The sequence below is a fragment of the Schistocerca piceifrons genome, chromosome 3, assembly GCF_021461385.2.
Source record: "Schistocerca piceifrons isolate TAMUIC-IGC-003096 chromosome 3, iqSchPice1.1, whole genome shotgun sequence".
Classification (NCBI taxonomy): domain Eukaryota; kingdom Metazoa; phylum Arthropoda; class Insecta; order Orthoptera; family Acrididae; genus Schistocerca; species Schistocerca piceifrons.
The window spans coordinates 87,540,331-87,554,467 of record NC_060140.1 but is presented as its reverse complement, the minus strand read 5'-3'; the positions used below and the strand labels follow the sequence as shown (position 1 = coordinate 87,554,467).

The 14,137-nt window shown below is 42.4% G+C and overlaps 1 protein-coding gene across 1 annotated transcript in view; it reads left to right on the top strand.

Moving 5' to 3' along the window:
* The window catches only part of LOC124788417 (UDP-glucosyltransferase 2-like), a 56,656-nt gene that overhangs the window by 22,645 nt on the left and 19,874 nt on the right, over window positions 1–14,137 (top strand). Inside the window, exon 2 of the mRNA XM_047255682.1 lies at window positions 10,871–11,057. Within this exon, the coding sequence (XP_047111638.1) occupies window positions 10,871–11,057 (187 nt within the window). The remainder of the gene's footprint in view (window positions 1–10,870; window positions 11,058–14,137) is intronic.

Here is a 14,137-nt window from a genome sequence, read left to right as displayed (position 1 = left end):
GGCGAACGGAAACCCGAGGCCGCTGTTGGATCACCTGCTGCACTAGCTGCGCGTTGCCCTCTGTGGTTGCCGTACGCGGTCGCCCTACCTTTCCAGCACGTTCATCCGTCACGTTCCCAGTCCGTTGAAATTTTTCAAACAGATCCTTTATTGTATCGCTTTTCGGTCCTTTGGTTACATTAAACCTCCGTTGAAAACTTCGTCTTGTTGCAACAACACTGTGTTCTAGGCGGTGGAATTCCAACACCAGAAAAATCCTCTGTTCTAAGGAATAAACCATGTTGACTACAGCACACTTGCACGTTGTGAACAGCACACGCTTACAGCAGAAAGACGACGTACAGAATGGCGCACCCACAGACTGCGTTGTCTTCTATATCTTTCACATCACTTGCAGCGCCATCTGTTGTTGAAAATTGTAACTACTGTAATTTCGAAAGTTTGTCCGCCTGAAAATGTACTGTTGTCCCAAGCATATTGCAACAAACGGTGTATTTCTATCGCTGCTCGTTTAGTTTTTATTGCCGTTTCAAATATACCGGTCATTTTTGAAACACCCTGTATTTCGCTATTACATAAATGGGAAAAGCGTTCAGGGCTATTTTAATAACAATGCTGATAGAAACGAGCAACAAGCACGTGGCATTAGAATTGGTACAGCACTCCTGAGACAACTGTGTGCCTGTTACCATGTGTTGTGGCTTCAGGTATACGTGTACATGAAGTATGCAAGGCTAGTCCACACCTGATCTGCACGGTAGTATTCCGTCGTATTGCAGAATGTCACCAAACCTAGTCTGGAATTGTACTTAATGACGTAGCAATGAATTACTGCATTTGCTTTAAAAGATGGAAGATTTCTCTTCCGTTATTATGAAACAATAAAAGAGGAACGAAATTATGGTAACAGTAATAAATTGCACTACTGGCCATGAAAATTGCTACACCACGAAGATGACGTGCTACAGACGCGAATTTAACCGACAGGAAGAAGATGCTGTGATATGCAAATGATTAGCTTTTCAGAGCATTCACACAAGGTTGGTGCCGGTGGCGATACCTACAAGGTGCTGACATGAAGAAAGTTTCCAACCGATTTCTCATACACAAACAGCACTTGACCAGCGTTGCCTGGTGAAACGTTGTTGTGATGCCTCGTGTAAGGAGGAGAAATGCGTACCAACACGGTTGTTCTGACTTTGATAAAGGTCGGATTGTAGCCTATCGTGATTGCGGTTTATCGTATCGCGACATTGCTGCTCGCGTTGGTAAAGATCCAATGATTGTTAGCAGAATATGGAATCGCTGGGTTCAGGTGGATAATACGGAACGCCTTGCTGGATCCCAACTGCCTCGTATCACTAGCAGTCGAGAGGACAGGCATCTTATCCGCATGGCTGTAACGGATCGTGCAGCCACGTCTCGATCCCTGAGTCAACTGATAGGGACGTTTGCAAGACAACAACCATCTGCACGAACAATTCGGTGACGTTTGCAGCAGCATGGACTATCAGCTCGGAGACCGTGGCTGCGGTTACCCTTGACGCTGCATCACAGACAGGAGCGCCTGCGATGGTGTACTCAACGACGAACCTGGGTGCACGAATGGCAAAACGTCACTTTTTCGGATGAATCCAGGTTCTGTTTACAGCATCATGATGGTCGTATCCGAGTTTGGCGACATCACGGTGAACGCACATTGGAAGCGTGTATTCGTCATCGCCGATCTTGCGTATCACCCAGCGTGATGGTATGGGGTGCCATTGGTTACACGTCTCGGTCACCCCTTGTTCGCACTGGTGGCACTTTGAACAATGGACGTTAAATTTCCGATGTGTTACGACCCGTGGCTGTACCCTTCATTCGATCCCTGCGAAACCCCACATTTCTGCAGGATAATGCACGACCGCATGTTGCAGGTCCTGTACGGGCCTTTCTGGATACAGAAAAAGTTCGACTGTTGCTCTGGTCAACACATTCTCCAGATCTCTCACCAATTGAAAACGTCTGGCCAATGGTGACCGAGCAACTGGCTCGTCACAATACGGCAGCCACTAGTAACTGTGGTATCGCGTTGAAGCTGCATGGGCAGCTGTAACTGTACACGCCATCCAAGCTGTTTGACTCACTGCCCAGGCGTATCAAGGCCGTTGTTACGGCGAGAGGTGGTTGTTCTGGGTACTGATTTCTCAGGATCTATGCACCCAGACTGCGTGAAAGTGTAATCACATGTCAGTTCTAGTTTAATATATTTGTCCAATGAATACCCGTTTATCACCTGCATTTCTTCTTGGTGTAGCAATTTTAATGGGCAGTAGTGTACTTGTACAGCTGCATTAACCGGCATGTGTGGGTACTGTGCCCGAAATATTTTACGAAGATGTAATGAATTTAAACGTCGTACGCAATGCGGTAGTTTTTCACACAAATCTTTGTTTATGGCACGATACTTTCCGAACTAGGATAAGTAGATGGTTTTTACCCCCATGATGACAATAACGTCTATGTGTACCAAGTTTCGCTGAAATCATTAATTCCTAATGTGTGGATGTAACCGAGTCGCTCGCTTTACCATAAGCAGTACAGCTCTGATCGTCGCTGTATGTAATTTTTAGATTCACTTCCCGTTTTACGACAGTATAAAAAAATTGCAAGAAGGAATATGAAGTCACTCTACTGCGTAACCGAAGTAGCTGTAACTTCCACTAGAGAGAGCACCTGTAGTTACGGTACGCAGTGAAAACGTCAGCATGTGTACGTCAGAAGGCTTTGTCATCACTTTTCAACACGTAGGAAGGCAGCGCGTCAGCATCCGAAGAGCCTGTTGGTAACTTTGTCACGTGCTCTCCGCGTGTCGTGAAGTGGCGATGTCGCGGCCGGTCGGTGTCTGTCCAATTAGCAGCCACGGTATAGGTACGAGGGAAGGCATGGATCTCGCACCTGAGTGCAAATGGCCTCGAGTATTGCACAACACACGACGTGTTCCTTGACCACATGTAATGGCACAATTTAAAGAGTAATGTTAAGAAATAAATTAAGTGCGATAGCTGCAACATAAGTGACGTTTAGTCTGTAGTTCACGACAAATTTCTTTGTGTTATAGGAGCTGGAAGTGAATTCATTGAAGTCGATCTTCCGCCGGTATGTAGCCAGCGTATACGCCAATGGGTTAAGAGCAACTTCCCTGTGATCATTCCATTTATCGGCTATCTGTTGTACATTAATATTTCACGTCTCGTTTATGATGCAGAATACTTTCTTGATTATGAGTTATCTGTTCGTAGTACTTGTCTCTAAAATTTAACATGCGTTTTCCGTTCCATGGAGCTAAATTTTTCCGTCAGTCGACGCAGTATTTTTGATAGTTTGATCAACCGAATACCGTGTTAGAATATAGGTCCAAATATTTTGCTCGACACCCGTCACACCATTTCCTAGCTATAATTAGTACTGATGGATAATTACGGCTCCTCAACTGCGTAGAGAGCTTGTGGGAGAACAGCAATCAGCTAGTAGCAAAATTTGGTTTGGGTGGAACGAAATTTCCAGTTACTGGGATTCCATTTGTTTGTGTAGGCTTTATGCAATTTTTGAAAAGGAATTTTATTGGACATCCTGTCACGGACAGCATTTCCGATAATTTTACCTAAGTACTTAAGTGTTTAACCTTTGTGATGTTGCCACATTTCGTCGTGGGAGAGAGTCCATATACTCGTTTTTCTTGTAAAAGATTTGGATAGCCAGTTCCGAAAGACCTAAGCTCCTCTAGAACATGTCTGAATTCGCTGGAAGTCCTGACAGTTGCAGATTTTTTTCCCAGACTCAGGAAATAAATACATAAACAATATGGTATGTAGAGTTTATCATACCTTTTGTATCAAATTGAAATATGTGACAGTGGGCCGTCAAACGATTATATTGAGATGCGGAATGAGTGGTCGGAAATACATGTTAGCTGTGCCATAGACATCCACATCGTACACTGCATAACAACACGTAACTCACAGTGATTTTTTTAAAGTAACGACCGCCAGTCTCAACACATGCATGGAAACGGCGCATGGAATACTATCACACTCTCTCAAAGATCCCTGGCGTCTGTTGTACCGGGAGATAGGCAGCTTGGACACTAGTAAGCTGATCTTCATCTGTTTGTACATGAGTTTCATACACCAAAGTCTTGACGTAACACCAGAGTTGTGAGATCGGGTGATCGCGCTAACCATGGGACAGCATCTCCCCTTCCAATCAACAATGAGAATACGTGTTATTCAGGTGCTCCCAGACATTTACATTGAGGTGGGCCGGTGCACCGTCGCGAGGAAACCACAAGCTTTCGGTGTCAAGAAGGGGTACATTCCCCAAGAACTGTGGCATTACAGCTAGTAGGAACACCGAGTAGTTGAGACTGGCGGTCGTCCGTTTTAACAATTACTGTGAGCTACGTTGTTATGCTGCGTACGCTGTTGATGTCCGTAACACTTCTGACCACTGATTCCCTATGTCAATGTAATCGTTAGTAGACCCACAATCACTTCTTTCAGTTTCAGCGAGAGGTATCTTGTGTTGCGGACAGCTGTGGAAGTTAATCGATGCAAGAACTTGTGATCAGCAATTTTACAACGTCATTTCTATTCCTGCAGCCAATGAAACTAAGGCGATGAAAATATTTTGTAACACCAGGATTCTAACCAGTTACGTCTACGGAGGTGTATTAGCATAACACCAATAGTTATGTATATGACTAAAAATATTTTATTTTTCTAGAAGGCTTGCACAGGTTTCCCTTGAAGGAAATTGTAATAGTTTTCCGCCTGCTCCTTATACACCACATGCTTCTGCTCTTTGTGCCTCAAGAAGACAACAAACGTAACAGCGAAGTTGATAAGCACCCATCATCACGCACTTCGTGCAACAATACTTCATCGCCTCTATCGCAAATTCGCCTATGTTTCCGGACTAGTCAAACTACCTGAGGCGTGATCGATTTTCAGTTACAGAAACCTGTGCTAAGTGCACGTGTCTGAGCATTCGTACCGACAATGTGTGGGCTTCCACAAAGTAACCTCACTTGTGAGGCAAGGTTAGTAGCGGCGCTATGGAGCAAATTGCTGGAAACGTTTATTCGAGAATACAGAAACTAGCATTGCTTCAGAAACATTAAACCAATAGCCTATCGCGGTAGGCTAAAGAGATTTTTTTCTTTATTGCCATTTCATTCCTCTCGCCCTTTATGGGCAGGGGATGGGCTGCCAGCGGATAGAAGTCACCGCTCTTCAGTCGTGTGACGGCAAAATTTCTTAAATATATTATAAAATTGGACATGGCAGTTCACAAAATGAATGTTCGACGTAATGAAAAGACATAGATTCAGTTGCATGATTTAAAATATAAAGGGCGTATTTGGTGATTAATTAAAATATTGAATGTTTCACAAAAGATAAAAACATTTGCATAATTTAAAAAAGTAAAAAGCGAATGTGTTGACTGACTGAAACAAATACATAGATGAGTGAAGTGATGAGAGGGCCTAGAGTACCAGGAAGAGGGGTATCGTGGGAATGTAGCAGTTGGTGTTAGTGCCTAAGAGGATGTTTGTGTGGGCGAATCATAAGAGGAGGAATTCGGGAGAGTGAAGAGGGATGCCGTTCCGGACCAAGGCTTAGGATGTGGGTGGAGAGGAGTAGAGCGGAAGGGAGCCCAGACCGAGGGAGGTGGGGTGGGCACTTTTAGAGTTGACAGGATGTTAAAGAGACGTAGTGCATACGTCATATACACTTGTCAGCACAACTTGGACGAGACGCATGACGTATCGTTGTCAAGTAACGTAGCTCGATAGAACTTGGAGCATACGTAAAGAGAACCAATGAAGTATAGTGCAGAAGGTAACTGAAAGAAATACAGAATGAGGCAAACACAAATGACAGTTTTATCCAAAGATAATAATTCCGTTCAAGCCACGGCGGTCCATGATGGTCCCCTGCACGTTCTAAACGGCGGGCCATTGTCGTTAATACTCTGATCACGACGAACAGTAGTGCGTGCTCTGCAACTGTTGGTAAGGAGTTCTTGTGGTAGAGCGTTCCTTCCTCCACCTGAGCACTTAAGAGCTGCTCATGGTCGTTGGTGCACGTGGATGCTCTGCGATATGTCTCCCCCACGCATCCCACATATGCCGAAAAGGCTTTAAGTTAGCGGAATGGGTAGGGCAATCAACTCGCCGATTAACCTCTCGATCCTAGAGCTCCTGTTAGATGCTTTCGCGCCTTATCACCTGTTAAAGTGAAGCAAGAGCCGAATGTACCCCTGAAATGAGAAAGGACTTCGCTAGTGCTCTATCAACTGAGCTACCCAAGCACGACCTACGCCCTATGCTCACAGTTTTACTTCTGCCACTACCTCGTCTCCTACCTTCCAAACTTTACAGAAGCTCACCTGCGAAACTTGCAAAACTAGCACTCCAGAAAGAAAGGCTTAGCCACAGCTTGAGGGATGTTTCCAGAATGAGATTTTCACTCTGCAGCGGAGTGTGCGCTGATATGAAACTTCCTACCAGATTAAAACTGTTTGCCGAACCGCGACTCGAAAAGCGTGTGTCGTGCTTACACAAGAGCAGGGAAGGTTTTTCAACGGCATTAAATATAGAATTGGGGCACAGAGGCGTTACGTTCAATTTGTTACTCCATGCCGTGCTGAATCTAACCCCGACTAGGCCAGTGGCAGACTCAGAATTTCCGTATCTGACTTCAACAAGTAGAAAAGACTCGCGTGTGCAGATATTATTAGAACACACGACAAATCGATAAACAAAATTTATGTCCTTATCTTTACTTGTCTTACGCTAGAGACAGTGCCAATTCATTGACCTTCAGAACGAATCCACTGAGCAAAGAATGTCTACACTTAAACGAAATCGCTGAAAGGAAGAAATACGATGGTAATATACTGACGGTCCAATGTACATATATTACGCAACTGTATGAATGAAGAGTCAAACAAAACAAGTGTAAGATTTTACAATGAAATGAACACCCTTAGCTGTTTACAGAAGTTGACATACGTCAACAGGGACATGTCCGAAAGAACAGATGCCATCTTAGTAAAATGTAAGATTATCAACATCTGTTTAAATATAAGGTAAAATCCAACAAAGACTCCTGATTTCGTCACCTTCTGGAATGGATCAACGAAGATTCTGGACCTGATTTTGTTTTGATGGTAGAGTAAAGAAACAGGTCAATGGGGTATCGATAGAAGCCAGAATTACTAGAATATCACATAAATATGTCTCAGTTACCATGTTATCCGTGAACGATATCCATCCATACAAACAGTCTACAATTTTGATGTTGATGACACATTCTTCATAACTGTTACGGGCATTTAGGATGATGTCCAACTTATGTTTCCCACTGTCAGCCAAAAGAATATAAGCATCCACTTCTCTTTTGATTATGAAGCAGGTAATAGAGTTGATTTTCTTAATTTGTCTCCAGATTACATGACAAACCTGCCTTCAAAAAGTTGAGAAACTACTTATTATAGGTAGAGGTATCGCTTATGGTAACTCAAACCACATACATCAGCTTCTTAGTCATACGCAATGCATACTAGATCTTGTGGAATGGTGGAAATCGGTACGCAGGAATAGAATCCATCAGAGGGGTAGCTACTGCTAATGGATGTCACTCAACAAGTGAGGGTACCTTACCTAAAGAAATTAAAATGGTAAAAAACAGGGGAATAATATTACACCTACTGAGGTGCTCAGTGTACTCCAGAAACAAAATTTTATCTGTTTTGCGTTCACTGACTAGATGCAGCTGTTCATTTCAGACATGTTCGTGTCATCAGTACGTTATCCCCTGAGGGAGTGGGTACTCTGGGATGTCAGCGTGAGAATCCCAGATTACTGAATAGCACTGTGTGTGAATTTTTTGAATTAGCGCCATATCTGATCTGGAAACATTTATAATGTGAGACAATTGTAGGATATTCAAGACAAAGTAGAAAATGGAAAAAGTCTACGGAAATGTATTACCAGAAGAAAATACAGGTTGTTGGGACACGTGCGGCGGTCCAAGCCGCAGTGCAAAGGAAAAACTGCAATGATATACAAAAATCTGACTTGCTCCAAAATATTACCCGGACGGCATCGAGCAACATACGTAAGCCAATTATTCTTCTTATGTGTGTCATATAAGGTGATGGTGGACAATATACACCAGTGTGCAAAACTTATGGACAAAAACAGCTCTGACAAGTAACGCTATAGTAAAGAAGGCATCTGAAAGAAATACGCGATGAGACGAACAGAAATGGCATTTGTATTCAAAGACAATATTTATAATGAAGTCATCGCTATTTATCCTGGTAAGATGGACAATTTTTCTGGGTTCCTTTAAGCGTTCTTACTTCTCGCTCTTGAGGAATACAATCGTTTTGGTGCTCCTGTTGCTAAGCTGTAGGGAGGCGTAATGCTGCATTGGCTTACTGACCTCCAATCTCTGAGCGCGGTACATTCACCGGTCAACATTATTCCGACACATTAATCCTTTCCCCTTGGCGTGTTTTCAGCGGTGCATTTTTTTTTTTTTTTTTTTTTTTTGGATGACGGTACGCGACCGCATCGAACGGTGCAGTTTGAGGAACTCTTGAAATGGGAGGATATTCGGCGAATGGACTGATTTGCCCGTTCCCGCGACTTAGATCTCATCGAGTACGTGTGGGGTGCGTTGAGGAGACATACCTCACCACGTCCGTATGCACTAACGACTGTCCGGTAGTGTTGCCAACCGCCCTGGTGCAGGAATGGAATACCTTACCACAAGAGCTCCTTGCTAATATTGCTGCCAGCATCAAAGCACGTTGCAGAGCAAGCATTGCAGTTCTTGGTGATCACAGGCAATATTAATAACCATGTTCCACCATTAGTAATGCCCAGCGGACAACCACAAATCGCGATGACTGCAATGTAAGTATTATGTTTGAATAAAGGTATCATTTACGTTAGATTCATTGAGTATTTCTTTCAGCTGCCTTCCTTTCTACACTGTAGCAGTTCATTGGGTAATGTTGTTCGGCGGTTACACATGATGTGGAAGCACACGTGTACCTACTCTCAAATTTTGCAGTATGCCATGAATTCTACGGAACCTTTCTGTCGGCTGTGAATCACTGAAAAATAGCATCCACCACAGTCTATTACATCACTGTGAGTGAATATGTTTTCCTGACGAAATTATCTGTACAAGACAGAATATACCGAGGTTCTTTAAAAAAGAAAAAAAAACTACCCCCGTTGCAGTTCTAAAGCAACGGGGGCTACCTTGTAAGACGTGTATACTTCTATTGTCTATTGTCAAACCACAATTTATGAAAGATGTTTATATTTTATTAATAGGATTAAGTAGGAATAATTAATATTTGTCATTTTGGAAATAATTGTGGTAGCAGGGAATGTCTGCACCAAAGTATTGTTGGCGGGAGAGACCGCACATTGATATAATGTTGAAAAGGGCGGGAGAGACCGCGTATGGATACATTTTAAGAAAAGAGCGGGAAAGACCGCGCATTGATACATTTTGTAATAGTAGCAGGGATTGTCTGCACCAGAAAGCATTGTTGGCAGGAGAGACCGCACTTTAGCGTTCGTAGGAAGTCAGTAGTAAGCGAGATGTGAAGCGAGTCGATAGCAGGTCTGAAGCGAGAGGTTGAGAGGAGCGGTCTGCCTGCCACCCACCAGCTATGATTTACAAGAGATTATAAACGGATGTACAGAGACATCAGCTAACTATTATCATAACGGGAACTAATATTATTGAATTAATTTTTTGAGAAACTCAAGACTACTGAAGGTATGTTTGTGCATTGCTAGTTGTAAGATTATTGTAAAAAGTAAGTCCCATTTGAACGTTTGTAAAATCATTTCATTACCAATAGTAAATATTTGAAGAATCGTTTTCAGAATATAATTAATTTTTGCCAGCAATATTGCATTACTGGTTATAATCCATCCCAAAAACCATCAACGTAAAACTTTGCAAAATTTCATTGTTGTCAAATTAATTAAAGAATAACGTCAGATTTGCTATAAAAGAATAACGTCAGCTTTGGTAATAAATACAGCCACTTAGTATAACAGCCCACCAGCAGCTAATAGAGTATAGAAAAACAGAGTAAGTATATCCATGTCGCAGTTCGATGTCGCAGTCAGATGGCGATCCAGTAACTGTAAAAAAAGGTAAGGAACAGTTTTGGGTTATTGCATGTAACGACTGAGGGCCACGACGACGACACGTTCTACGTTTCGTCGAAATAATCAGCAAATCAGTTTTAAGAAGCAGCATTTAAATTTGTATGCGAAGATTGCACTTATTATTACTGAGAAAGAGAATTAATTTCAAAGGGAAGATTTCATTTGTTATTATTAAGCAAGAGATAGAAATGATAAGGGAAGGTTTCATAGGTTACTGTAGAAGGGAAAGTTGCGCAACCAAAGAGATATAGAGGAGACGGGAAGGTTTCAACCTTTAGTACATTATTATTTTGTTGTTTGCGTAGTCCCTAGTCCCTGACCTAAACCATCACAGTATGCCACCTTCAATATTATCCGGTCAGCTCAGTCGTATGGCATTAGTGTGCACGACATATGAAACCCTGAGGAAGTTTTCCATTTCATTTAAAAAGCTTAGTGAGACGTGTTTTCATTTCTTTCTTTCGGTATGTAACAATGTGAAACATCTTTCTGCTACTTACCACACATATAAAGCGGATATAAATGTGTGAGGGGGAAAAGTAGGTTTACGGAAGTATTTTCGGCCTGAAACGCTGGGGAATGTCTAACGTATATCTTATTTTCTCTTCGCAGGCATTCTACAATGAATGGCGCCGTGTTGGTGATCTTACTGCTGGCGGTGGGAGGTTCGGAGTGTGCCAAGATCTTGGCCGCTTCGCCGTTCCCCGCCATCAGTCACGTGTTGCCTCTGAGAGTTATCGTGCTGGAACTCGCTAAGAGGGGCCACGAAGTGACGTACATCACAACGGACCCGATCAAAGTATGTACGCTCATTCTGCCTTCTGTATCATCAATAGAAAATAAAAATGTCTGCCTGTCTTACTAAGCACTTTTCGGAATATTTGCCTTGAATCCATTTCCTCTATTGTTAAGGTGGTTGAACAGTGATGGTGCGATCCGGGATGGTGCGATCGATCAAGGAATTCGTTGAACTTGTCCTCAACATAACTTGTCCAATACCAGCCAATTAATTTTACGTTTTTGTTTTAGTTATCTTTATATGACTGAAACTGGCTCCTTCTCTCAAAAATCATGACTAGTCTGCAGATTCTATCTACGTATACATACGCAGAAAAATATAATTATGGCCATAGGAGATGAAATATTAACTACGCGGAGAAGTACATGGCAGAAAGAATGAGTCCTGATGCCTTGTTAAGTGGTGGTGACTTTTACCACGTTTAGTCACGGCACACGCCAGTTTGTTTGGATATTAGTTTCGTCTTTAATGTTCACAGATTCCGTGGGGCTGGCAAGCCCCTATTTCCACTGGAAACCACAAAACTGTTGCAGAACTTAACGCAGAATCTGAAGTACTAACAACGCATCAAAATAACGAGCTCATTCGCGTATCTTTCTGTTTTGATAGTTCCTGGATCCTCAACACAATAACGTTTTAAAAACCACATTGAATGTAATAACTGCTGGCAACTTTCGTATGTCATAGCCAATAAACCAGTGCAAAAGAGTATTTACTCGTACAACGTTGCCTAGCCATGAATACTCCTTTCGCCATCAAATGTCTCTACGACACCATTTCTTAGCAAATACGTATGATGCGTCCAACTGATCAGCCTGTCGTGGAAATAGTAGTTAATATTTTCTCCTTACAAAAATCAGATTATAAACCACGCGACATGATTTTCACACTAAAATACTGCACCGGTTAAGTAGACAGTAAGTGGACTTCAAACAATAAACCACTACTGAACATTTTACGTGACTCGAATGAGGCACGGTTAAAGTAGTCCACTGTAAAATATCGATCACATGGGTAAAATTGGAAATTTGTGGTAAGCTATTATGGTAGCAAACTGCTGTGGTCATCGGTCCCTAAGCTTACGCACTACTTAATCGAACTTAAATTAACAAATTAACTTACGCTAAGGACAACACACACATACGCACGCACGAGGGAGGATTCGAACCTCCGACGGTGGGGGGGGGGGGGGGGGAGGGGGGGAGACCCGTGACAACATGCCTGAGACCGCGCGGCTACCTCACGCGGCACATGGATAAAACTCTGGACATTAAAGTTATCTAATAATTTTCAGTGTGGAAGCTATCTATGGTCAATACAACTGCTTGTTTCATTGCTCTGAAAAACTTGCACAACTTCAAAACCAGAAGACATCATATAGAACTAATAATCATGTCTAACACAGTAACTGAAATACTATTATATGGGCTCTGTGCTTGCAATTTCTTTACCAGAATCTTATGTCATTAAATGAACTAGTGTAGCGGAAGGTTGTTAAGATTATCTCTAGAGTTGGTTGGCTCTGAGCGCTATGGGACTTAACTTCTGAGGTCATCAGTCCCCTATCTGTAGAGTCACTTGTTTCTTGAACAAAAAGATTCTACAACAGGTTATCTGTTCTGCAGATGACACGCAGATTCCATTTGATCCGGCAGTTACGAGTATTAGGGCACTTCAGCAAAATCTTATATCAGATAGATAAAGCGTTCTGAGTTAACTTACCACAATAAACTCAGATAAAATTCCAAAGCTTTCATCGTCGTAATGAAACTTTCCTTTCTTTGTATTTTTCCTTTGGCGTCAAGCCGCACCGCTGTGTCTTGCGGCACTAAATTAAATTTTTTTATGTTTGGTCGATGGGTCGCTGTCATTATTTATTACCTTAAAGGGTTTTCTACGGACCATCTAAGGTCCTTTTACCGATTTCAGGCCGGCCGGTGTGGCCGAGCGGTTCTAGGCCCTTCAGTCTGGAACTGCGCGGCCACTACAGTCGCAGGTTCGAATCCTGCCTCGGGCATGGATGTTTGTGATGTCAGTCCCATAGTGCTCAGAGCCATTTGAACCATTTTAACCTATTTCAGTGGTGTAATTATTTAGAGGAGATAAATGTTCCACATTTAGTTAAAAGTTAGCATTAATAATATTCATTCGATGAGAAATATTGATACTTAATTCGATTTCATGCTTTGGGATAATGCTGTGCCTACATGCCTGACCTGTCACGTGATTTACCGTATGTTGTCTCTTTTGTCGTGTAACTGTCTCAAAATTTCTGTAGTAAGCTCATGTAAGATGTCAATGTTTAGTTATCGATAAATGTCGACATTTCTTGTAAACCTGTGTGCGTTGACAATCCATCGGAGATCTTTATTTTGGACGGCTTGTATCTGCCGCAGTTAGTAGTCGCGACACCCAAAGCAGATGCAAGAACCTCTCACCTGTACCAAACCTCCAGAAATGTCGCACTTTAACCAGTCGGTCCGTAGAAGACGGTATAAGTGGCGTATAGTAAAACTCGCTGTGCTTTTCCATCCGAGTTTTGCGGAGATTAAGGCAATCCGTCCTCGAAATGTCTCAGTGAGTATTTCTTCTACCTGTTTTGCCTAGAAACCCTTAAAGATTATGTCTTTCGCAGAAGAAGTATCAGTGCCATCGGGGTCTCTGTAAATTACTATTCTGCGTCCTGTGGTTCTAAGTGATAAAGAGGCAAGTTATATTATTTAGAATATCGATCAAAAGGGAGACCATTACGTATTTATTTACTGAATACCGTAAATTGATAATGTCCAATTGGTAATGATTTAACTGAAAACTAACAATTTTCGGAGAGCGTGGTCTTATAACGAAACTACACTGAAGCGCCAAAGAAACTGGTATAGGTATGCATATTCAAACACAGAGATATATAAACAGGAACAATATGGCGCTGCGATCGGGAATGCCTATATATGACAACAGATGTTTGGCGCAGTTAGTAGATCAGTTACTGCTGCTACAATGGCAGGTTATCAAGATTTAAGTGAGTATGAACGTGGTGGTATAGTCGACGTAGGAGCGATGGCACACAGTATTTCTGAGGT